Source organism: Periplaneta americana, chromosome 4, assembly GCF_040183065.1.
Source record: "Periplaneta americana isolate PAMFEO1 chromosome 4, P.americana_PAMFEO1_priV1, whole genome shotgun sequence".
In the NCBI taxonomy this organism is placed as follows: Eukaryota; Metazoa; Arthropoda; class Insecta; order Blattodea; family Blattidae; genus Periplaneta; species Periplaneta americana.
This window is the reverse complement of record NC_091120.1, coordinates 119,060,492-119,086,267: the sequence shown is the minus strand read 5'-3', so window position 1 is coordinate 119,086,267 and position 25,776 is coordinate 119,060,492. Positions and strand designations below refer to the sequence as shown.

At 33.3% G+C, this 25,776-nt stretch overlaps 1 protein-coding gene across 4 annotated transcripts in view; it reads left to right on the top strand.

Moving 5' to 3' along the window:
* Positions 1 to 25,776, top strand: part of Nup98-96 (nuclear pore complex protein Nup98-96) — a 431,225-nt gene that overhangs the window by 289,566 nt on the left and 115,883 nt on the right. For all 4 annotated transcript variants that reach the window (XM_069823886.1, XM_069823885.1, XM_069823884.1 and 1 more), the window contains 2 exons: positions 23,210 to 23,432; positions 24,649 to 24,864. In XM_069823886.1, coding sequence (XP_069679987.1) covers positions 23,210 to 23,432; positions 24,649 to 24,864 — 439 coding nt within the window. The remainder of the gene's footprint in view (positions 1 to 23,209; positions 23,433 to 24,648; positions 24,865 to 25,776) is intronic.

Sequence of the window (25,776 nt, the reverse complement as noted above, 5' to 3'; positions counted from 1 at the left end):
AGAAATGAAGATTGGAGATAAAATTCAGAAAAAAGAAACTCGTAATAATAAGTTCATTCGAGCAGTATATTTTGATGGTCGAAAGGACAAGGCACTAACACAGGAGAAAAAGGTACAACCGATTATATTGCCGAGAAAAAGAAGAGGAGCATAATTATAACTTTATTAGAAGAACCACACTGAAAGTACCCATGTATATTGGTCGTGTCTCCCCTTCCTCTGGACATGGACATCAGATTGTTGGAAGAGCCGCCATTACTTCAATTTTTAAAGCCAAGTAAATTTGATGTATCGTCCCTAACAGCACTTGGTTCTTATGGAATTCGTACAAATACGGAGAATTTTTCTCCGTTCAATTACTCTTTCATTGTATGATGACGCAGAATATCTGCATGGAAATATCATGTACTTCAGTACATTAAAATAATATATATGATATGCGTAAATAATCACTTCGTGATTTAAGACAGCGCTTATTCCGTTGGATCCCGGCCAACTAGTCACTCATAACGAGTTCACCTCAGCACATGTGTGGACTTCAGTCCTATGTTCATAGACATCTATGACGTAGTGCAGAGGGTGGCCACTAGAGGGAACCCAAGAGTTGGAACTTAAACTGAGACGATTCTGTCCGACATCGGGATGGGTATTCAGTGTGGCTTAGTGGATAAAGCATCAGCACGTAGAGCGGAAAACCCGGTTTCAAATCCCGGTGCCGGAGAGAATTTTTCTCCATTCCATTACTCTTTCATCGTATGATGCAGAATATCTGCATGCAAATATCATATGTACTTCTGTACATTAAAATAATATAATAGTGTGCATAGCTGAGAAATGCCATGCTTCGAAACGAAGTCTGACTATGCAGTGTAAATCAGCATTTGACACTGGAGTATACTACTAAGGGTGGGTGGAGAGATGGGGCCCGAATTGCAGCCATCTTCTCATAGTGAGCCCTGGGTTATTTCTGAGTGTAAATTTAAAGAAATAAGCGAAGAGCTGCACTACAAAAAAAAAAAAAATTTGAAAGCAGACATAGAGCATTAGGGTACGGCCACACGAGCTACATTTGTCACAGGTTTTCTGCAACAAATGTAGCTGGAATTATAGACTGCATTGAGTTAAATGCAAGCGGCCACATGGAGCAGTAAGTGTAGCTTCTTAGGCACATTCCAAGGTCATGTCGCAACTCAAATTCGTCCGGGTCCATTTCTTCTGCAACAAATACTGCTGCTGGGTGGCCAGATGTAGCGACACTGGGTGGCTACACGTCGCTACAAATGTCACTGCGATGTGCATTTGGTGTGTCAGTATGTTTGTCATTTTGTTTACATATTGTAGCCAGGTCATCATTTCTTGTAAACTGGAAGTATTTGACTTCTCTGCCTTTGGTTTTCTTCGCATAATTGTTTGCATCTGAACATGGCACAATCTGGCATTTTATAGTTTTTAAATCACACATAGGAAAACCTGTATAAACTTTTTTATATAAATTTCTTAATTTTACAATAATAATAATAGCAAGCAATGATCAGCTGTAAAGCCATTAATAAAGTGATATTTGTATCACTCTCTATTGAACTAAAAACTTTCATGTTATTTAAATATTCTGTAAAGTTATTCTACAAAACATTCCCCCTCAGTAGACTACCAGCACGTAATAATAATAATCCTTTATTAGGGAAAATGAATTTTAGAAACTACGAATAATAATAATAATAATAATAATAATAATAATAATAATAATAATAATAAAACTTGGAGGCAAGCGTCTGACATGTTAGGCCTATTTGTGGCCAATTAATTTTCCTCAGACGAATTAACATTATTGTTAGTTACTGGGAATTCCTTATTATGAAATCAATATTTTTAAACTTTAAATCTATATTAATATAATTATTTCCACTTTAGTAGATCCCAAAGTGGACTCAGAGAGTCAAAGAATATACAAGACAAGAGACTTTTATCCCCTAACTGACAATAAATAAAGAATAAATATCATGCAAAAGAAATAGTAATAAAAGTACAAACAACCATGTAAAACGAATGGCCATGCTTTAATTTTTAGCAATGAGATAGCGAAAATCAAATGTCAAATGTCCTGTAAAGGACACACATAATCATTTCTTGTAAGACTTTAAAAGCAGTGAAATAACAAATCAAAGTTATTCATTTTACAGTAGATAATTACAATAACTTAGTGTAATGTCAATTTACAAATGTGTTTGGATACATGTGTAAGCTAATTTTAAATACTATTTTCTTAACCTTACTCCTCCTGTTTTTTGTTACTTCACCACAAGGGAAAGTAAATATCCCCACTAAGTTCCCTTCTGGTAATTGAATTTTCAGTCAGGTATACAACACCTTGGCATTTTATTTAGGCCTAATGTATTCAGAAATAAAACAGGTGACATTGATGAGTGCAGTGAAATTTGTCTCTCGAATTAGCTATAAGATATCGCAATTTGTACCACCCCGCTTATCTTATAGCGTTAGAATATCTTTTGTTTGCCAAAAATTTTACGAGGCACTGAGACTGTAACATACTCTAAGATTAACCTTTCAATTTCCCCCTCCCTCGAAATTTAATAATCTGAGAAACGTGATCTATAAAGTTTAAGAGAATGTAAACTCTGTTTTCTATTGGATAAAATGTACAATGGAAGAAAGACATTCTCAAATTTGAAGGAAAACTCGTTTTTCTAATGGTTTAAATTCTCAGTATGTATATGTAGTCATAACAGAATCTACTTGTGTTTATGAGGGAGTGAAGTAGAGAGAGATTGACTTTTAGATGGGAAATTATTATCATGACAGATTTATAACATTACAGTGCCAATAAATATGACATATTTGTTACTAACAATACAGTACCATTAAATATTGTTGGCGTAGGCTTCCACTGCCGGTGTACATGGTCTGTGGAGAAACTTCCTGACTTATACTGTGTTGTCATGGTGCTGGTGGCTGATGTTTCGACTGCTGTGTTGTGGTCATCCTCAGAGCAGTGGATATATATATATATATATATATATATATATATATACACACACATACAAGCTCACACACTATTTCCTTATCCACTGCTCTGAGGATGACCACAACACAACAGTCGAAACATCAACCACTATCACCAAGACAATGTGGTATAAGCCCAGAAGTTTTTCCACAGACCACCAATAAATATTGCTTCTCTTATGTATAGTTCGGGCTAAGTTGCCCCATGTTTTAATTCTCTTCAAAATATCTTTCTTTAAAAGTATATACATTTTTCTTCTTTAAATTTCGATCTAAAGAATTTTTCAATAATAAAATGTATACAAAAGCGTTCTAGCAAACCCTTCACAGCGATTTGTTTGGTAAAAAAAAGTACCATTCTTTGGCAGGATAGAGCTCACAAATCAGTATTGTTTATAAATATTATTGTGTTATAAATACATTTCCACTTTGAGTTGTATTTTGGGATATAAGGATTAAGTTTAAATTGCTGCAGCGTCCAAGAAGCATTCTGCAAAACCAAAGTAAAAGGGAACTTTTATAATAGATGTGATTATTTGTACCCTTTTCAAAATATCGTTCTTTGAGAGTACACATTTTTTCTTTCTTTCATTTCCGACCAAAGGTATCCTTCAATAATAAAATCTATACAATAGCTTTTCAGTAAACCCTTCACAGCGACTTCATTTGGTAAAAAAAAAAAATGCTTTTACAAGACAGATCTCTCAAATATGTTACAAACACAATTCCTCTTTGAGTTGTGTTTTAGGGAATAAGGGTCATGTTTAAAACTCATTTTTACTTAATATTGAGATGCTTTAGAAATTCATGTACTGTATTGACAAGGGAAGAGTAATCTATTGTAAACTCCCATAACCCTTCTACCGAACCACGAGAAATTAGGTTCTTTATAATAGATATGGTTACAGCCTTTCAGCAAACCTTTCATCCACACCATACTTTCGATTGTTACTGACGAAAAGCGACATAGGAATAAAAGTTTCGTTTATGGCACTGCTATAAATTTTCTTATATGCATTACAATTGTGTGGGACCGTAATAATATACAGTCCTAAGATATGTAATAAAAATGGAAGTAGAGTTAAGGAGAGATGAGGTGAAGAAGGAGATCTTTTAAAGAGTTGCTGAGTGCTGCAAATCGCAAAAGAATTAAGCTACAAATGTTGCTAGTGTGGCATGTCTTGTGGCCACATGTAGCTACATTTAACACAGAAACTGAGCAGTATTTGTCACACCGTTTGGCCACCCATTTTGTGACAATTACGGCAGCTACATTTGTCACAGAAAATCTGCGACATTTACAGCTTGTGTGGCCGTAGCCTCAGGCTCGCAAAACTTCAGAGCTGATGCAGAGACACAGGATATTGTCGAATTACTATTTTCTTTTTTTCTACGCTCTTTCTGCCACAAGTCGCAACTTTTCCGCACTAGCCACCTTCATTAAAATTTTTTTTTTTTCCCATACACTATTAGGCTTTGCAACCTGAAATAGCAGAAGTTCGTGCTAGAATGCATTCAGTTTAGTTGCACAAAATATTTTACAAAATTGAAGAGTGTTCATTCGGTACAATAGCATTAATATGGAGTAAAATAAAGACAACATATAATATATACAAATATAGAAACTGCAAAAGTACATATGTATTAAACTTCAATTTTAAACTTAAAGAGCATTCATACAGACAGAATGTAATAATACATATAAATATGGAAAATACAAAAATACATAAGTATTAGATTTCAATTTTAAACTCACTTAGCTTAAGAAATAAGAAAACAAATAATTAATCTAATTTGCTTTCTAAATTTAGTGTGTCAAGTGTATATAGTTCAGGGTAAGCTCTAATTAATGCATTATATATATTCTGGATCCAAAATTTCTGCTGTGTTTTATTCCAGCAGTGCGTAGCACTTGGGGGTGTTTAGAAAGAAACTGTAATTTTGCCTCGTACAATATTCATGAGAATCAAATTTAAATTTATTTCGATTTTTATGAAAGTAAATGAGCAATGTTTGTTTATAAATTTGTTCTAGATTTTTGTTCGGTAATCTAAAGATTTATATAGACAAATTTTGATATCTTTTTTGGAGCAAATTTAAAGAGTGGAGTGTCGATTTTGCCACTCCTCCCCAACCTGATATACCATACTGAATTATTGATTGAAACAGACCTAAGTACATTCATTATATGTAAGACATAAATAGGTACAGTAAATAAGAACATAGAATGGAAAATTTGTAGATTGTTTTATGCAATCTGTTACACAGGAAGGAGATATACTTATTCCATTTTAAATGTTGGTCAATAATAATACCTAAATATTTAACTTGTGAGGATATACTCAAGGCGTGACATGAACATGTAGATAGGTTACAAATGAACAAATAAGTTCAAAATAAATATAACATACCCTGTTTCTTCAGAACGTTTTTGTTATTATTTACTAACCATTTCATAATCTGTTGGTAATTTAAAATACTTTATATTTCTGAGTTTAGTAATATTAATAACACTCAATATCATTGTCTTGGGCATGGGTTTTATTTTTATTTATTCATTTGTTGTTGAACACAACAGTCAAAGCCCAATTACAATGTTCACGACTAACAAATTAATTTATAAAACATAAACAAGGAAAAGGAAACATATACTTATTAAAAACTGAAACAAAATAGAAATAAGAGAAAGAAAAAAAGTGACATAGAAATAAGGTGTGAAAGTAGCTTCAAATTAACTAACAACAATATTATGTAAAATATGATAACAATTCTGTATCTAGAGAAATTCATATTGAAAATATCAACATTTGGATGAGGATGTAATTTATTGTATAACTGTAACATTTGGAAAACTGGGGAATTTTTGTGGGATTCAGTATTTGTCCTAGGTATGTAAAATAAATTTCGAAATTTCGTTTTAAGCTTAGGTGCATATAATGTTATATCTATACTAATAATAAATCTGTAAGCGAAATTTTTCTTGTAATTTTCGCTTTTCCAAAAATAATTGGTGTTAGCATGTATAATTAATCATCCTGAAACCGAAAATAGCTTTTTTGAAATTTTTGTCTGTCTGTCTGTCTGTCTGTCTGTCTGTCTGGATGTTTGTTACCTTTTCACGCGATAATGGCTGAACGGATTTCGATGAAAATTGGAACATAAATTAAGTTCGTTGTAACTTAGATTTTAGGCTGTATGGCAGTGATGTCAATCAGAGCGTATATGCGCTACGAGAACGCTTGCGCTACTGGAGCACGCAGAGCGCGCCAGCTACGAATACGAGCTTCAGTGAGGGTTGTACAGTGTGCAGTTGGCATTAATCATGCACCCAGCGAAGAGATCGTATAACAAGTTCCAGTTCGAATGAGCACTGCAGTTCCTATGCAAGGAACAGGAAGGAGATAATACAGTGCTTAATATGTGGACAACATACGATTAGTAAGAAAAGCAGCATACAGCGACATTATTCAACATACCGTGAACAAACATAGAGAGATATCGAGGGGGAAGAACGATTAAAATTATTACATACATTACAGACTACCGTAAGTGCAAATATCTAGATTATTACTATGTATAAATTAATTTATTATTTCTTTATTGAGGGTCCTTACAGGGAGTTATCCCCAATTACAAGCACACCAACATAAAGAAATACAACAAATTAAAAACAATGATTCATAAACATGTGCTGTAAACACAAAGTTTACAAAAGTTCAGTGTATATACTAATGTGATAAACTTCTAATTTACAAATACGTAAACTGAATTGACAGATGTATAGGGCTACATAACAAAAAAATCAAGTACAGTTATTAAAGAGGTATTCAATTGAAGACAGTCCTGTAGGCCTAAATAAATAGTGTTCAAATTTAATGTATGGGCTATTCCATCTCAAATCGACCGAAATATAGACAAAATTGACCTTGCATTTTTTAAATACAATGAAACTTTTTCTGTCCGTTGACAACTGTGATACAATGCTTTGTGCGAAGTTTGAGGCATCAGAACTTAATAGTGTTTAAATTAAAAATATTTTAATTTATCGTATTTTCACAAAATTAGCAACTTTAAACTGTTGTGGCTCCGAAACCCTTTCACCCAATGATCAAAATCATGGTTTATTTTGATGCTGAGAAATTAAAGTTTATATTGACATGTAAACAGTTTTCTTTACTTTTTATGGAAATGGAGGAATTTAGATTTTTCTTCATTAAGACGCCTTTGCCCACAAAAAAAATATTTTTAACTTATATGATTAGATTCCGCATTGAAAGTACAAATAAACATATTTTTTACTGGTGCACCGTTGAAAAGAAAGTATTGAAAATATCAAATAAAGAAAATAAATAGTAAGCGCGTGAACTAACCAGCTGACTGTGAGACGGGACCTAGCAGAGACAAGCAAGGCCGGGAGACAAAACATGTGATATTTCGTCTATTAGCGCATAGCTGGGCTAGCTTTATCACAAGTTTTCATAAACACAGGAGTAAAGTGAAGCCCAACGCTCGCTTACCTCCAGTGCGTGCGGTATACGAGTATACTGCTCCGTTCAAGTCTAGGCGTGTGAAAATAATTCACTTTGTCCGCCCCTGTGTCTTGCTCTTATCTGTGTTTACGGCATCCCACTCCAGCACTTGGGCACGGGAAGGAATCGAACATCCGTTATGCGCTCTTTCTTTGACATCACTGCTGTATGGCATTCAAAATACTTTATTTAAAAGGGGGGTTATAAGGGGGCCCGAATTAAATAAACCGAAATATCTCGCTTATTATTGATTTTTATGAAAAATGTTACATAACAAAAGTTTCTTTAAAAATGATTTCCGATACGTTTTATTCCAGGCAAAAGTTTGATAGGACTGATATTTAAGTCTGTCTGGATTTTGTTACCTTTTCACGCGATAATGGCTAAATGGATTTCGATGCAAATTGGAATATAAATTAAGTTCGTTGTAACTTAGATTTTAGGCTATATAGCATTCAAAATACTTTATTTAAAAGGGGGGTTATAAGTGGGCCTGAATTAAATAAACCGAAATATCTAGCTTATTATTGATTTTTGTGAAAAATATTATATAACAAAAGTTTCTTTAAAAATTATTTCCGATAAGTTTTATTCCAGGAAAAATTTTGATAGGACTGATATTTAAGGATATACAAGAGTTTTAAGATAACAATACAACACATTTCCACCGTCGCCTCAGATTATAGTGTCGTTCCATAAGTTCTATGTACAAAATATTAAATTTTTTAGTAGGAAGAAAAATAAATTTATTCATTCTATGGCTGTAGTGCATAGGAGATCGTGAATTCTTACATTTTCGAAAGAAAGAAATATAATTAAGTTATATATAGTAGATTGTATTATTTGCTGCATCACTATTTAAGTTATTTAATAGAGCAAAAATCTGAAAATCGATATGTAACATAGGAGTTATTGCAGGAACGACGACAATGGCTACAATGAAATCAAAACAAATGACTCCGTCTATTTAAGGCGGCCTTGACGTTTATCAATATTAATATACAGAGAATATTTTGTGTGTTTGTATGAAGTAATCTCAGAAGCTAATTAAACTTCACTATTTGAAATTTGTAGTTTCTCTAGATGAATGTAATGCTACAAATGAGGACTGAGGTAAGATGAAAAGAAATCTGTACGCACAGAAAATTTGATATTCTGTCGAAATATTGTATAACTTGATTATTGCAACTTTATTTGGTCCATATAAAATACTCTAATTTTAGACACTCATTTTACCATAGAGATCACTGGAGCTGAGTTATTTTAAAAGGTGTCATGAAATGGCGTTCCTGCACTCATAATTTACCCATATTCGTTTCCTGTGTTTCTTAAAATAATATTTATGTAGGGTACCTCATTTTTTTATTTGCATAAACAATGATATACAACCGAGTGAATTGGCTCAGGCGGTAGCATTTGAGACATGCATTCGGGAGTCCCAGGTTCAAACCCCGTGGCCGACCAATCTGACTGAGGTTTTTCATGATTTCCCTTAGTCATAAAGGCAAATGCCGGATTGGAAAGATACATGCCATTATTCATCACTGCCTCAATTACCAATACCAAAAACATTAATCAAAGTCTATAATCAGTTACATGAACACAAGCCATCTACAACGCACAAAAGAAACAGGAACTTAACAAGAGTAAAAACGGCCTACTGACATACCCAAACATTCTAAACACGCGACATGACCATAGATGTTAAGGCATGAATAAAATAAACTTAACAAAAAAAAGATGCACAGTAAGGTTAACATAAAAATGATCTTTGTACACAATCAACTCTATCAATTTGGAGTGATTTATTAAAGGATGCATTCAAGACTAATTTATAAAAATGTTAAACGAATTATATTTGCACCAAATGAGTATTCTCTGGACCAAAATGATAGCATTTTAATTATCTAAATATAATTTAAATTAAGTAGCATATTAAATGCTTTATTCTTCTATCAAACACGAATGTTCCCTGGACCCAATGTTCTATTTTAATTATGTAATTACTTTATATTTATTTCTAATAAGTTCAGCGGAGCGCACGGGTACAGCTAGTAATAAAATAAATCAACACAGTCCAACTTATTGTTAATAATTTTATAAAGAAAGTTTAAAGATTGATAGGATAATCATTATAAAGTCTGTAATATAACCATTTTAGAAATTTATTTTGAATTTTTTCTAGTAACAGAATATATTTGTTAGTAACTGGGTTCTGGATACTCTGCATACTCTAATTTAGATCGAACAATGGAATTATACAAAATTATTATAGTTTTGACTTTAAATTTACAAGAATTTCTCATAACAAAACCTAAACTTTTATAGGACAAATTTATAATATTATTAATATGACTATGAAATGTAAAATTACTCCTAAATAATATACCTAAATCTTTATGTTCATTTTCTGCTGGTAAAACTTTCGCCTCTATTTTATATGAAAATTTAATTGTATTTTTCAATCTAAAAAAGGTCACATGTATACACTTATTAATATTAAATAACAATTTATTATTAATACTCCAAATATGTAAGTTTGTAATATCTGTTTGAAGTAGCTTACAATCTGATATACTTTTGATTTCTTTATACAATTTAATATCATCCGCAAATAATAAAATTTTAGAATGTTGTACACAATTCACAATATCATTAACAAACAATAAAAACAATAATGGACCAAGATTGGAACCTTGAGGCACACCAGAATTTCCTGTAAAAGGCTTAGAAGTATGTCCATGAAAGTTCACAACTTGTACTCTTCCTGTCAAGTAAGATTTAGTTAACGATAGCAATGAGAAAGAAAATCCAGAGTGTTTCAATTTTAACAAAAGAATATCATAGTCAACCTTATCAAATGCTTTCTGAAAATCTGTATAAATAACATCAACTTGTAATTTATTATCTAGTTGGGTTGAAACAAATTGAGTGAAATGTAGTAAATTTGTAACAGTTGATCTTCCAATCATAAACCCATGTTGATCATGTGAAATTGATTTTGCTACATAAGTATAAATTTGTTTATATATTAATGATTCAAATATTTTAGCTGGTGTTGATAAAACTGCAATAGGTCTATAATTTTGAATTTCGTTAATTTTACCAGACTTGAATATTGGAGTAATTTTTGTATATTTCCATTCTTTAGGGAAACAGTTGTGTTTTATAATGAGATTGAATATACTAGTTAGTGGTGATACTAAATTATCTGCACAAGCTTTAAATTCATAAGGTGGTATACAGTCTGGTCCTGCAGATTTTTTGGGACATAATTTTCTTATAGCACATTTTACATCTTCATGTTTAAAATACATTATGTTTAAGAGATTGCAATCATTGACTATATCAGTTGATACATCACACACAGGGTCCACATTATAAGTGGGTTCAGTTGAAGAATAAACAGATTGAAAATAGTTGACAAAACCTTCACATATTTCATTCAATAATGACAATTTTTTCCCATTATATTCCATGCAACGCAAATAATTTGTGTTTTTTCTTTTATTTTTAACAAAATTCCAGAAACTATTAGAATCAAATAAAATGGTACTGTCTATTTTATTGACATATTAATCATAAGCTTTTTTCGTTTCATTTTTCGTGAGACTCCGATAAAATTGATACATCAGTAAATAATATTCTGAAATATGTTTTTTCTTTCTAAACTTTTCTTTTAGTTTTAAGTTTTTTATAACATTATTATTATACCATAAAGGATACTTATTTTTGTATGGTTTAGTTCTGAAAACACATTGATCTAAAATAAAATACATTTTAGTATGTTGTTGTTGTTTTCTAATGCCAGGCGTTTGACAATAAAGTCATTTGACCTCTTGCACTCCAATATTTTTCAAAGATATCATCATGACCAGCCACTGAAGCACAGATTTTGAGGTGTTCCGAATCCATTTCTTGGTTTGAGTTGCACAATGGACAGTTAGGGGACTGATATGTTCCAATTCTATGCAGGTGTTTGGACAAACAATCATGGCCTGTTACCAATCTAAATGCAGCTACAGACGATTTTCGTGGTAAATCGGGAATTAACTGTGGATTTTGATGCAGAGAGTTCCATTTTTTCCCATGGGATTGTGTTATCAAAGTTTGTTTGTTGAAGTCTAAGTTCGTAGATTTAATAAATCTTTTCACAGAGTAATATGTAGATTTAGTAACAGGTCTGTAAGTAGCAGTGCTGCCCTTCTTTGCTAAAGCATCCGCATTTTCGTTTCCCAGGATTCCACAATGGGATGGTATCCATTGGAATACAATTCTTTTATTGAGTAATATTAATTGAGAGAGCATTTTAGTTATTTCTGCTGTTTGAGATGAAGGTGTGTGTTTAGAGGCTATTGATAGAATAACTGCTTTGGAGTCTGACAATATAACTGCATTTTTAAATTTACTGATGTGGCATAGAAGATTCCTGAGACTTTCACTTATTGGAACGATTTCTCCATCAAAACTTGTTGTTCCATACCCAAGAGGTCTATAAAGTGAGAAGAGACAGCACGTAACACCTGCACCGGCATCTTGTTCTCTGGAGATAAGGATCCGTCAGTGTATAAATGAAGCCAGTTTTGTGGAGGGTATCTGATATTAATTGAGGGGCTGGGTGCAAGAAGGGCATTTTAGAGGAGGTGCCCTTTTTGAGTAAAACACTTTATTGTGTTCTCTGCTCTATTATGCATATGATCACCAAGTTGTATTTCAATGCTGTGATCGTAGAGGTCAGGAGTGCCCAAAATATAAAGGCATGCACAGATCACATTATTACGGTTTGAATTTTCAACATCAATTTTCTCAAAACTTGCATTTGAGAGAAGTGCCTTTCTTGCACCCTACCCCTCAATTGTCTCTAAAGACAATTGTTTTAGTATTTCAGTGTTTACTTCTGATTTCAGTATTTCTTCTGTTAAATTTAGATTATATTCCATATTTAATAGAGTTAAAGGGTTTGGTTTAATTTGTAGGTTTTCTTTTAAATTCGGGATATTGATTTTCTGTTTTAATTCTTGAACAATGGATATGAAACTTTTTTGAGTTTTCAATCTACAAAGAGGACTGTATGAATGCCAATTGTTTCCTGGTAATCTAATAAGTTTTTCATATTGAATCAGTGCTTTTTCTTCTATTGTCATTTTGATGCTGTTAATATTAGTGAGGAATCTCATAGAATCTATTGGAGTTGTTTTGATTCCACCAGTAATGAGTCTGAGAGCTTGGTTTTGAACATATTCTATTTCGTTTATGAAAGGTGAAGTAATTAAAATTTCTCCGCAGTATGTCAGCACTGGCTGTATAAACATTTTGTATGTAGTGTTCAAAGTATTCCTAGAACATCCCCATTTCTTTCCTGCTAGTCTTTTTAGAAGGGAGAATCTTTTACAAGCTTTTTCAGAAATGTATTTCAAATGGTTGCTCCATGTTAACTTACTATCGAAAACAACTCCAAGATATTTGGATTCATAAGTCCTAGGATTGTGTTGGCCATTGTATTGGATATTGAATTCTCTTTCTTTTTTACCAAGTGAAAATATTTGGTAGTTACTTTTGCTTAAACTGAGTGTCATCAAATTTGATGTATTCCATTCATGTAGTTGATTTAGAGCTTCAAGAGAAGAATTTTGAATTTTGTCTCTATGTCTGTAAGATCCGGAAGTCCACAAAACTATATCATCTGCAAATAGTGCTGTTTTCATGTTTGATTCCTCTAATAGGGAGGGTAAGTCATTTATATAAATACTGAATAAAGTTGTGCTGAGGACAGCGCCCTGAGGTAGACCTCGATATGTTTGTCTGTAACTAGAAAGTGAGTTATTGAATTTAGTGGCAATGAATCGTTGACTAAGGAATTCTGATATCCATCTGAACATATTGCTGGAGATACCTAATTTCTGGAGTTTTAGTAATAATTTATTTCTCCAAACAGAGTCATATGCTAGCTGAAAGTCAATAAATATTGCCAAGGTATCTTCTTTCTTGTTAAAACTCTTTTATTTCTTGGCCGAGGTGTATGACTTGTTCATTGGTAGAGTGTAGTTGTCGAAAGCCGGCTTGTCTTGGTGATAAAAGATTTTGGGATTCTAAATACCAAGTTAATCTGTTGGAGATCATGGACTCCATAGTTTTTGCTATCATGCTTAATAGTGCTATTGGTCGATAACTATTAACATCATGAGCAGGTTTCCCTTTTTTGTGAATTGGTACAATGATTGCTTTTTTCCAAGCTGCAGGAACTGAGGTGTTCCATGATAAATTGAAAATGGATAAAAGTACAGACTTGGTTTTTTCCCCCAGATGTTTAAAAAATTCGGAATGAATGTTATCGGGGCCAGGAGATTTGTTGGTTTTTAAATTTTGTAAAGCTAGAGTTAATTCTTTGGAAGTAAAATTTTGATGAAATATTTCAGGTTTTGTACTAGTAATATTGTTTTTATTATTTTTATGTAATTCTCTTTTGATAAATTTGTCAGTTTTTTTTGGTATTGGGATGTAATCTGTGAGAGTTTGAGTAGTGTTTATTAAATGCATTTGCTATATCTCTACTATCTGTTAGTGTTTTGTTATTATGAATAATAGGTTGGCTAGTATTTTCCTGTGTATTGGAAAGATTCTTCAGAAAGTTATATGTTTTAGCGGTATCGGTTCTATAATTAATATTTTCAGTAAATTTATTGAAACATTTCTTTTTTGCTGTTATGATTGCTTTTTTAAGAATGGCAGTCTTCTTCCTCCAATCTTGAGTATCTTCTGGTGTTTTGCTATGTTCTGCTTTGGTTCTTGCTTTATCTCTATCGTGTTTCAATAAATTCAGGTTTTCTGTCCAGAAGGGGTGTATTTTTTTGGTTTGCCTCGTGGAATGTGCTTTTTTGCAATTTTAAGAAGAGATTCACAGAAATATTTGTTCAATCTATCTGAGTTTGTATTTTCCATTAGTGGTGTGTTGACCTTGAGGTGTTCGTCGAGTTCTGTTGTAAATAGTTTCCAATTCGCTTTCTTAAAGTTCCATGTTGTTTTGTTATTGTAGGGTTCTTTTCTTCGGTTTTGGTGGAGATGAATAGAAGCAATGATGACTCTATGGCCAGATCCAGGGTCTTCAATTATTTTTTTCTTGGTTTCGTGATGGATATCTGATGTTACTAGTAAGTCTGGATTTGTACCCGAACCAGAATAATGAATGAAAAAGTAGGGGGATCTTCTTTTCTGTAGACAAGTTCTGCGGTTGTAGTATTTAGGAGGTCCATGATCATTTTTCCAGGTTGGTTTACATTATCGTAGCCCCAAAGTTGGGAGTGGGCGTTAAAGTCACCAATTATGATAGTTTTAGGTATAGAATATATGAACAGCAAGATCAATATCCTCACAAAGATAATTACTTGTGCAGTCACATTGTTGTATAAGTCGATATAATTTCTCAAAATCAGCTTTATGAAAATTATATTGTCCAGATTGGCTGAGTGACAGATTCCTGTTTGGGCTCATTAATTTGTTGGGTTTTTTCGGAGATTTCCCCCAACCTCAAAGTGAATGTCAGGTAATCCCATGACGAATCCTCAGACTCATCTTGCTCTCATCGATTCCACAAATGCTATATTATCTAGTAGTTCATACAACTTCGTTAAATAACTGATTAAAATAAATATAATATAGGCCTAGTTGTAAATGTCATTACATTTGTTTATGTAATGAATGGTTTTATGTTTGTTTTATCTCTCAAACCATTTGAATAATGTGACTAATATTGGTTATTGGTTCCAATTAGTTCGATAATCTACATTCTACTTTAATTTCTCTGACAGAATCTATACTTTTATGTAAAAAATCAAGAATGAAGTTGTTAAAGTTCTTGTAGGGTAAATTGGCTGCTTTTTTTCCAAATGATCCATTACTTTTTTATATAAGAATGATTATGTCTATCATGCATACTTTCCATACTTAGTCATAGAGAATATGAACAAATCTATTTATAAAACAACATTGTTCACAGACAAGAAAGTTTCATGTCAAAAACTACTGTTTTTTTGTAATAGTAGTGTAAAGAGTAATTTCGTGCCAAAATAATTGTTTATATTTTTAATGAAAGAATTGACAAGGAATTTGAAAAGCTATAGTTGGGTGTTATATTAAGTTGTAGTTCTAATATTTTCTCGTAAATGACAATATTACAAAAAAAAAAAAAAAATACATTTTGGAATATGTATGATAAGAACTTTCTTGTGTTAAATTTTAACGTACCTTGTTAACATGTTTCGACCTATTTTAGGTCATCTTCAGAACTGGTCGTTGTTGGTCTTGGCGCCTCTTGTTTCCTGTGAGTGTCAAAGAGTGTATGTGTTTTGAAATTGAGTTGTGTGTTGAGAATATCGTTGGGGTGTGTTTTCGTGTGTCTGTATATTTCATATTGTTCTAGTGTGTTGAGTTTCTGGCTTTTTGGTTGGATGTGCAGTATTTCCATGTCTGTGTTGATGTCTCTGTAGATGTGGTTGGCATTTGTGATGTGTTCTGCATATGTGGAGGTGTTTTGTAACTTTGTTACATTTGAGTTTGTATATGCCTGTGTGGTTGTAACACCTACAACAACTTCTACATAGGACAGACAGGCAGATCATTTCAAATGCGTTACAAAGAACACATCACAGCCATAACAAAATTACAAAATACTTCCACATATGCAGAACACATCACAAATGCCAACCATACCTACAGAGACATCAACACAGACATGGAAATACTGCACATCCAACCAAAAAGCCAGAAACTCAACACACTAGAACAATATGAAATATACAGACACACGAAAACACAACTCAATTTCAAAACACATATACTCTTTGACGCTACACTATGAACGCACCCTCACAGGAAACAAGAGGCGCCAAGACCAACAATGACCAGTTCTGAAGATGACCCAAAATAGGTCGCAACATGTTAACAAGGTACATTAAAATTTAACACAAGAAAGTTCTTATCATACATATTCCGAAGTGATACAGTGTTAAAAGTTGTGTAATCAAGATATATAAAAAAGTACATTCCTGTGTATGATATAATGAATAAAACGTGTTGTAGATTGTAATCACAAAAAACACATAATGAAGCTGATGCAGTTGTCCTATTGGAACAGTTTACATTTTTAAAACTCGTCACTAGTTTAAAGATAATAAAAGAATTTCCTTAGTCTTTCCTTTTTGAACTATTGGATTTGTTTTGTTCATTTCATCTCTTGAATGGACAACACAGATGTTTAGAACTTTTTTTCTCTTATGGTGTGTACTTGACTGTTCATCATTCACCAATATGAAGACCAATTTACCGTCAGAATTGTTACCTAGGGTGTGCCATAAGAGACTGATCTATTCTATATCCACAATGAGATGAGATGATGGAGGTTTATTGAGGTGCCATAAGAGAACCGAAGCTGCTGGAGAAAACAGTTCCCGTGCATTTTCCCGAATCCACATTCCTGAACATCCAGTTTCCCAGAAAATTGTTTTCCTGAAATGAGATTTCGTGAATGCGAATTTCCACTTGACATTTTCCTGATATTTTTTATTTATATTTTCCCGAAGGGCAATTTTCCCAATGATACTGAAAGTAATATGCAAATTAAATTATAAGCAGAAATGTATTGCAAGATAGACAGTTTCAATCTGGAAGCAGTGAGTAGGCCTATGCTGTATACAGATTTTATAAAGTGAAATTATAACAAAGTGTCCTCAAGATAGTCACGACGTCTATTGTTGGCATTGTAGGTTGGGTAGGCCCTAGTCTAATTCATCTTTGAAGATGTAACCAATTCCTCTTCAGCTGTGCCCGGATGCATCTATCCATTCAAATCATGGTCTGGGTGTGTCTCTCTTGCTTTTGAAGTTGAGTCAGTGTGGTGTAAAAACTTGGATGGTGTTTCCGAACACTGCTTGCAAGTGATTGTGATAACCTTCCGACAAATAGTGTTTGTACAATGTTCGTTGTTTATAGTAACATCATAATATTATGCTTCCACAATTGCACTTCGTATTGTGTGGGTGCAGCCTACCTTCTGCCACGAGCTCGTATGCCAGAGATGTATGTAACATCGAAATAATGAAATATAGGGAGTAAATGGGCGCAAATGCTAGTGCAAGAAGCATTTGGGTTCAAGTTTTAATATTGCAGAGTCACAAGCTCCACCAGAACTTTCTCTAAATTAGGCACATATATATACGTATGGTGGGATTCAGTAGGCCTTTGAACACTGTCACATTATTGTATTGTATTGTATTTATTAACATTCCATGGTATTCATACATTGCTTTACAGCTAGAATATGGAACAAGTCAAAGAACTTAATACTGTTATAAAGTCTTAATTTATAGTCACAGTCTAGATGAAATATATAGTCTACTAGTACAACACATAGTTTTAGTATCAATTTCATGAAGTGTTATTGAATGTCATGAATTCACCTACAGAGTAGAAGGCGTGAGAAATTAGATACTTCTTTAATTTGGCCCTAAATAATCTTATGTTTTGAGTTTCATTTTTTATATCGATAGGGAGACTATTAAAAATTTTTACTGCCTTATAATGCACTCCTTTTTGATACCACGATAGACTTGCCGATGGAGTATGAAAGTCATTATTTTGACGTGTATTTATGCTATGAACTGTTGAATTAGTTACAAAGTTTTCACAATTACATACGAGGAAGATTATTTATGAAAAGATATACTGACAAGCCATGGGCATTATGAAGAGGTCCAAACATTATTGTTCGTGCACACCATTGTTTGGAATGTACTTTATTAGATTAAAATCCTGGTGAATTTTATCTCCTGCACCATTCCTACTCTTTAAATAAACATAACCACCGAGCTGACATTATGTTGAATTTAGAATTTAGAAAAATTTCATTGTCGAAGAACGTAATTTCGTTTTTTCGGGATTTTTTAGATATATTTGGGAAAGTGAATATGAAATGAAATTCGAGTATGTGGCTTCAGGAACATAGATTCGAGAAACAGGCTTTCAGGAAAACGATTTTCAGGAAACTATATTCAGGAATGAGGTTTCGGGAAAATGGGCGGGAATGGAATAAAACCCATGTGTTACCTAGAATATGGGCTTATCTAACACAAGTCATAGATAGGGGTATGCCAGGGAATGAACCCGGGCCCATAGGATTATGAGTTCAGTGGTTTAGACATTATAAAATATTGATACATTGACTGTGAGAAGAAATGACATGAAGTTTTTTCCCCCTTTCTTTTTCTTATCCATGAGTGAAGAAAGAATGAAAACCACTGGTTAAGAAGACAGTTCGTTTCACTCAAGACATGTCTTTTAAAGCATTATTTTCTGGGGCTACTTTATATTTTAAAAGAGTTACGAGTTTAGTTTAAGGCCTTTAAATGAAGCATTTTTAATAATGTTCCACAAGTTAAAATGTGTCCTGAAGAGACATGTAAAATTCTTAAATACATACTTCACATTTCTTGAAATCTGATACCTTCTCCACATCACTTTCTCGACCATGTTCAATTGACAAAGACTTTAACAGTAGTTGATCTTCGCATACATATTTTTATTGCCTCATTGTTAAATAATTTTTATTTCAACAAAAAGCTTAGTAGTTTGTAGTGATGAATAATCATGGTTTCTAAAGTGAGTGATAAGTTAATTTGTTGAGCATGATAGATTTTGTAATTTAGTACAGGTAAGAGCAATAGTAGCAATCTGCTGTGTGTATATTTTGTAAAAAACAATACAGTGATTAGGGAAGTGGAAAATAGGATGACCTTATCCAACTGCAATAGGTTTAAGGCCAATTATTTCAATTTAGATCAGAGACTCATATAACGACACCCAGCTTCCCCTTCAGTAGTATAGGAATTTTTTTGCCTACCTCTTATTCCCTTCAGCACTTGAAAGTTGATCTTTTTTTGCGATAGATTGTGTCCAGCCAGCCGACCTGTGCTGCTATGGCACTGTGATCATTACTGGCAACATTAACACTTTCCACTCATTCACTTGACTCCATACCACCTTGCTCATCTTAACTTACTCCCTCAAACAGCAGATTGCACGAATCTGATGGGACTAAGTATGTTTCCAAATTTCCACATGTTGCTGTGTCATGCTTGTTGAATATTGCAGTCGGCCTGGGTAGCGTAGTCGGTATTGTGCTGGTCTTCTGTGTTCGAGTTTGCGGGTTCGATCCCGGCTCAGGTCGATAGCATTTAAGTGTGTTTAAATGCGACAGACTCATGTCAATAGATTTACTGGCATGTGAAAGAATTCTGAGACAAAATTCCGGCACACCGGTGATGCTGATATAACCTCGGAAGTTGTGAGCGTCATTAAATAAACCATAATTTAAAAACTTAATTTTTTTTTAATATTGCGTAATCTGTTAATAATATTTGATTAATTAGCACTTATTTGTGATTTATGTAACAATACTCATTAATTTCTATGTTTATTTCAGGGTAATTATAGCATAGTAGCAGATATTTGTTGGTAAAATTGAAATTATATAAACAGAATCTGTTTCATTTTCTACAGAAAATGTTATCATTCTCGATCACATTTTATTTTCCTTCAAGGGAATGTGATTTGGAAGTATTAATGTCGAATAAATGAACAAGCACATAGTCATGTACGGTACTATCCTCCTTTCTCATGGCTAAGATTTTATTTGCATATTATGTAAGATAATATACTCATAGCGTACAAGAGTTCTACAGTACAATACACCAGACGAAAATAATTCACATGTTTATAGAATAGCAAGAGTTTTACAATGCATGAAATTAGAGATGACATATCCCAAATATATCTGAATCGAAGTCACTATAGTCACTGCTGCTGCCTCGCTAAAATGTATCACTAATTTAACTACTAGCTACTCCTTCTATTAATCCATCATTCCCTCTGTATTCCACCTCCAATTTGTGAAATGCTTACATTCTGTTTTCATAATACGTCACTTGTTAATGAAAAATTAGCATATTCTGTGATTTTTTCTTTTTGTCATGCTGAGGCTATCTTTTATATTTCTGCTTGCAATTTTTTGTTTCATCAGTCCCCACACGTAACACAATGAGGTTAAGGTCGCAGTGGTATGGTGGCAATCTCAACATTGAATGACTTTGTAGAGCTATATATTTCAGCTCTAGTATTTCTAACAATTCTATTTTTGTGGCATCTTCCTCGAAGGTTACATCATTCACTTGTAGCTATTGCTGAACTTTTGACTTCTTGTTTGCAGCACATAGAGCAGCGTTTTTTTAACCTTTTTCAAGAAGTGGCACATTAAAAATGTAATTTAAAATCCCAAGCACACTCTTATATTCTAAACCAGTGGTTCCCAATCAGGAGGAAGTTTAGAGTGTTTGAGGAGGGAATGTTGGCCTACATACGTGCTCGCCCCCCCCCCCCCCACACACACACACAGATATATATTGTTAATACAATTATCTAACGGGTGACGACATTAATCTATGCTGGTATCGAAATATCCTGTACATATAATTTACCAGAAGCAAGAAATGAGTTGTGATGGCAATTCATAAGATGTTTAATGGCTTGATATGGTGTAATATATTCATATTATGTGAAGGTAATTAAGTTATATCCACATTGATCTGCAGGATTAAAATCAGGCACAACCTACATTTTGTAGGTTGATGTTTCGGTTCCAAAACATGAACTTACGAAACATATCAAGTCTACCCAAGTGTAACAAGTCACCCCATTTTACGGTAACAAAGAATGGAGTTACATACTGCTTACCATCTGAATTAACGGTACAGAATAGTAAACTCCATGTAAGTTAAGTCAGCTCTTACATTAGCGATCATTGTGGCAGCATCGCATCTCTCTTTACTAACATTACGCAAAGCTGTCAGATTATAGTAAGTTTAGAAGACAAAGGTTCTTATTTATTCTCTAGTTTAAATAAATTAATTCTTTACAGTCAGATGTCATTCTTCATCGCAAATAAAACTTCTTTGATTTTCTGAGTATCTCCATATAACGAAAAATGAATGGTAAAGTCCTAGACAGAGTAAATAACACAGTCCATTGGTGTCATCTAAACACCTATCTAGTTACACATTTCACACAGCTAATGAAACTGCTTTTTTTATGTAACCTTCAAATGAACTGGGCACAACTACTGTAAGATATATCCTTCTCTTCACAAATTCACAAGACTCCTATCATTTTAACAATTATGCCAAAATGATCACTGAGGCTAACTGACAGTAGAGGAGACAAGACCTGTCCTGTGATCTTATCATGTGCTGTGGCTATATCACCAATGGGTATAGAGGCAAGACCTCTTCTGTGATCTTATCATGTGCTGTGGCTTTATCACCAATGGGTATAGAGGCAAGACTTCTCCTGTGATCTTATCATGTATGGTGGCAAGACCTATCCTGTGATCTTATCATGTGCTATGGCTATATCACCAATGGGTACGGCAGCAAGACCTGCCCTGTGATCTTGTCATGTGCTGTGGCTATATCGCCAATTGATCATTTTGACATAATTGTTAAAATGAGAGGAGTCTTGTGATTTTGTGAAGAGAAGGATATATCTTACAGTACTTGTGCCCAGTTCATATGAAGGTTACATAAAAAAGCAGTTTTATTAGCTGTGTAATTAGATAGGTGTTTAGAAGGCACCAATGGAACGTGTTATTTACTCTGTCTAGGACTTTACCATTCATTTTTCGTTATATTTTTATTTCAGATATTCAAATAATTTTTTCCCCCTTTTCAGTTTATGCCTGATTTTAATCCTGCAGATCAATGTTGATATAACTTAATTACCTTCATATAATATGAATATATTATACTTTATCAAGCCATTAAACATCCTATGCATTGTCTTCATAACTCATTTCTTGCTTCTGGTAAATTATATGTACAGGGTATTTCGATACCAGCATAGTTTAAAGTCGCCACCTGTTAGATAATTGTGTTAAAAATTTCTAGTTCACATCAAAATTGTATCTTGGAAATTGTCATGCATTTTGTTTTAACATTTAATACCATCATATTAGAAGATAACTTTTAAGAGCTTGCAAAAGCGTCATCTATACATCACAGGGTACAAATATATTCTTTGCCCTTTTTATATATGCTCTGTATTTAGACAGATTCTTAACTATTTAATTCTAATGACAGTGTGAAATATAGGACGGGAAAATCGTCTTAGTGGACCTGTAGATGGAAATAAGAGCTTGGCTGAAAATTGTCCATTTGCTTGTGATAGGTATGGTATTGCTTAAAAAATTCATTGAACGTAATTCAGTTATATAAAGTGGAGTGAGAAAGAGACGCAATAAATAAGAAAATTACATCAAAGTATTAGGCTGTAAACTCCTTTGTTGCATAAATAAAACTGGAAATTTTAGTTGTAAATCAACACGGTATTCCAATAATCACACTTTCTGATATTGATTCTATTCTGAATGCATTGTTAAGGACACTGTGACTTGCCTATCATAATATTTCCATCACATTGAATGTAAAGAAGTAAAATAAGTTTATGTAACTATTTGTAATTACATTTCGTTTATGGTGTAAGTTTCTCTATAATATTTTTTAAATGTTTTATGCTCTAGTCCAGGTTTGGTTGAAGTGACTGTTCTTTGTCTACCACAGGAAACTGTAGAAGGCCATTTACGTATTCAACTGCAACATTGTGAAGTGAGATCAGGAGATAGCTGTCCATTACTTGTTCCACAAACTGGAGTAGATGCTCTCCATGCCCACTGTGCCTTGGCTGAGCAACTCAATAATTTGGAACAGACTGACTTGTTGTTTGCTTATAGTAGTCATGTGTGGAATCTTTGTGTGGCATTGTGGGGCAGCCTTCCAGATCTTGGTATGTGACTCAACTTTGTTCATATTTATAATGTTAAATAATATAGTGTTCCATTGATAATTGGACCCAGCCTTTGATGATGCATTTTCTTTCTGGTACCTAATTGCCTGTTTGCCTGCTTTTTGGTAGCAAAATAATGATTGATATCCAGTCATGGCAGAATCAGTTGTTAATAAAACATTCTTTATTAAGCGATATGAATTAAACTTTCATAGCTAGTATTAATGATATTAAAGCTTTTGTTATACAGCATATGAATCTTGCACTTTCGAAAATTTGGGGGGGGGGGGGAATGATGGGGAGAACACAGATACCCTCTCTCCCTCTCTCCTTCCATCCTTTCCTCTCCCCCTCTTTCTCTTTAAGTATTCACTTACAGCGTGATATTTGCATTCAAAGAATTTAACTTGGAAAATAGAAAATATGTAAAGATCTGTGATATGCAATATATATGAGCCGTTGAGAGCAGAAGTGGTGTAAGTCAAAATTGGGTAATGAGGTTTAAAGTAAAAATTCTGTAAAATACAGCACAAAGTAGCAATTAATATGTTCTTCGTGCTATCCACTGACTACTAATAGTTTAAATAAATTCAATATTAATTGCTACTTTGCACTTTATTTTACAGAATGTTTACTTTAACCCTCATTACCCATTTTTGACTTACACCACTTCTGCTCTCAACGGCTCATATAGGCCTATCTATTAAGGTCTTTTACACCTTCTACAGTCGTACAAAGCTTCGAGAGTTATGATTGATCAAATCGTCTTTTCCTCTATCTTCTGGTATTAGTTTTCTTGTTAAGTCTTAATTTATAATTAATTTTAAGATTCTCTAGAGGTATCTGACTTCATTATCTGGCTAAATTATAAGTCCTGCAATATTTCTCAAAAAACATTATATTCAATATGAAGGAAAGTAATTAATAAAAAGAAGGAAAGGGGTGGTATTTTTCATACATTTAAACTGAGACAAGATTTTAATACAGTTGTTTAATTAAGAGGTGCAATTTCTGAAGAGAATTTTAAGAATTTCAGTTCTTTTACTTAAATTTATCATAACAAGAATACAAATTCTGTTGCAGAGAAGGTCGAAAGCTAATAATATTCAATTTGTAATAAATTTGTTTGTATTTTGGACATGATTTGTTGAATTTATGAACGGAATTTTAATTTTTCTCATTTTCTTCTTCAGAGTGTGTGTATGTTATGTTATAGACGCAGACAGTAGCAGTCATTTAACTATCATGTTACGAAGGAAGGCTGTGAGTGAATGGCTAGAGGATGTAGTTCAAATGAAAGTGAGGCAAGAAACTGCATCTATTTTGGATGATCCATCAAAGATACACGACAAAGAGGATCATATACCGGCAGTTCTTTCTCTTCTGTCTGGAAGAAAAATACTGGATGCTTGCCAGAGGACTCAGGATAGTGGTAAAGTAACTGTGCTTTACAGGAATAATGTATGAAGGATCACATTCTCTGTGTATGTGAAAGTATGACATTACTAAAGTGTGTAATTTTTAAATTGATTCTCGAGCGTTTTTCAAAAGTAATATAACCTAATGTAGTATCTGATATTCTTACTGAGGTTGGGTTATGTTTCAGAATTAAATCATTGTCTGTTGTCCGGGAGTGGGATGATCTTCGATCAAATAGTTCGAAAATATTAAAAACTATGTTTAAATAAGTGAGTAGCTTATATGCTCTGAACACAGTACAAGTAAGACCAAAGAATATATCAGTAACACTTACACTACTCTCTTTTCAACTTTTGGTGCTTCGTGAATTTAGTCAAAGAAACACTTCTTTTCTAACCTTTAATTTCATTTATTGTTGGCATTTGAACGAAACTTCGAAGTTCATTCATTGAAGATAAACATTAGTATGTATACCGAGGCCATTGTAACATTGAACTCGACAGTTGTTATTTGCATTGGCAACCCTTCCTATGTAAAAGTTGAACTCTGTATGGTAGTCTTCTGAACTAATCAAAACGTAGTATTTTCTATCAGATGCTATGCAGAGCGCTGCTGTGTTGCCAGTTTGCTGCATGTTATCTTAAATGGTGTTTTACTATCACTTGCTTAATTTATGTGTTAGTGTTATAAAGTTACAAATAAATTTGTAGCGCTGCTGTGAAATGTTGCAAAAAAAAACTGTTAACTCACGTAGTGACAGTCCTTTGTGTAAATAGTCAGATGTCAGAATTGGTGTGAAGGACTCGTCAGTTCTATGCGTAGGAGAAGAAATTTGTCCGTATATATGGGAGTCCCTTTATTCCTGCAGGTAATGTAATACAGTGGACATAAAAAGAAACTTTAGGCCTTTCTAAGAGGATAGTAC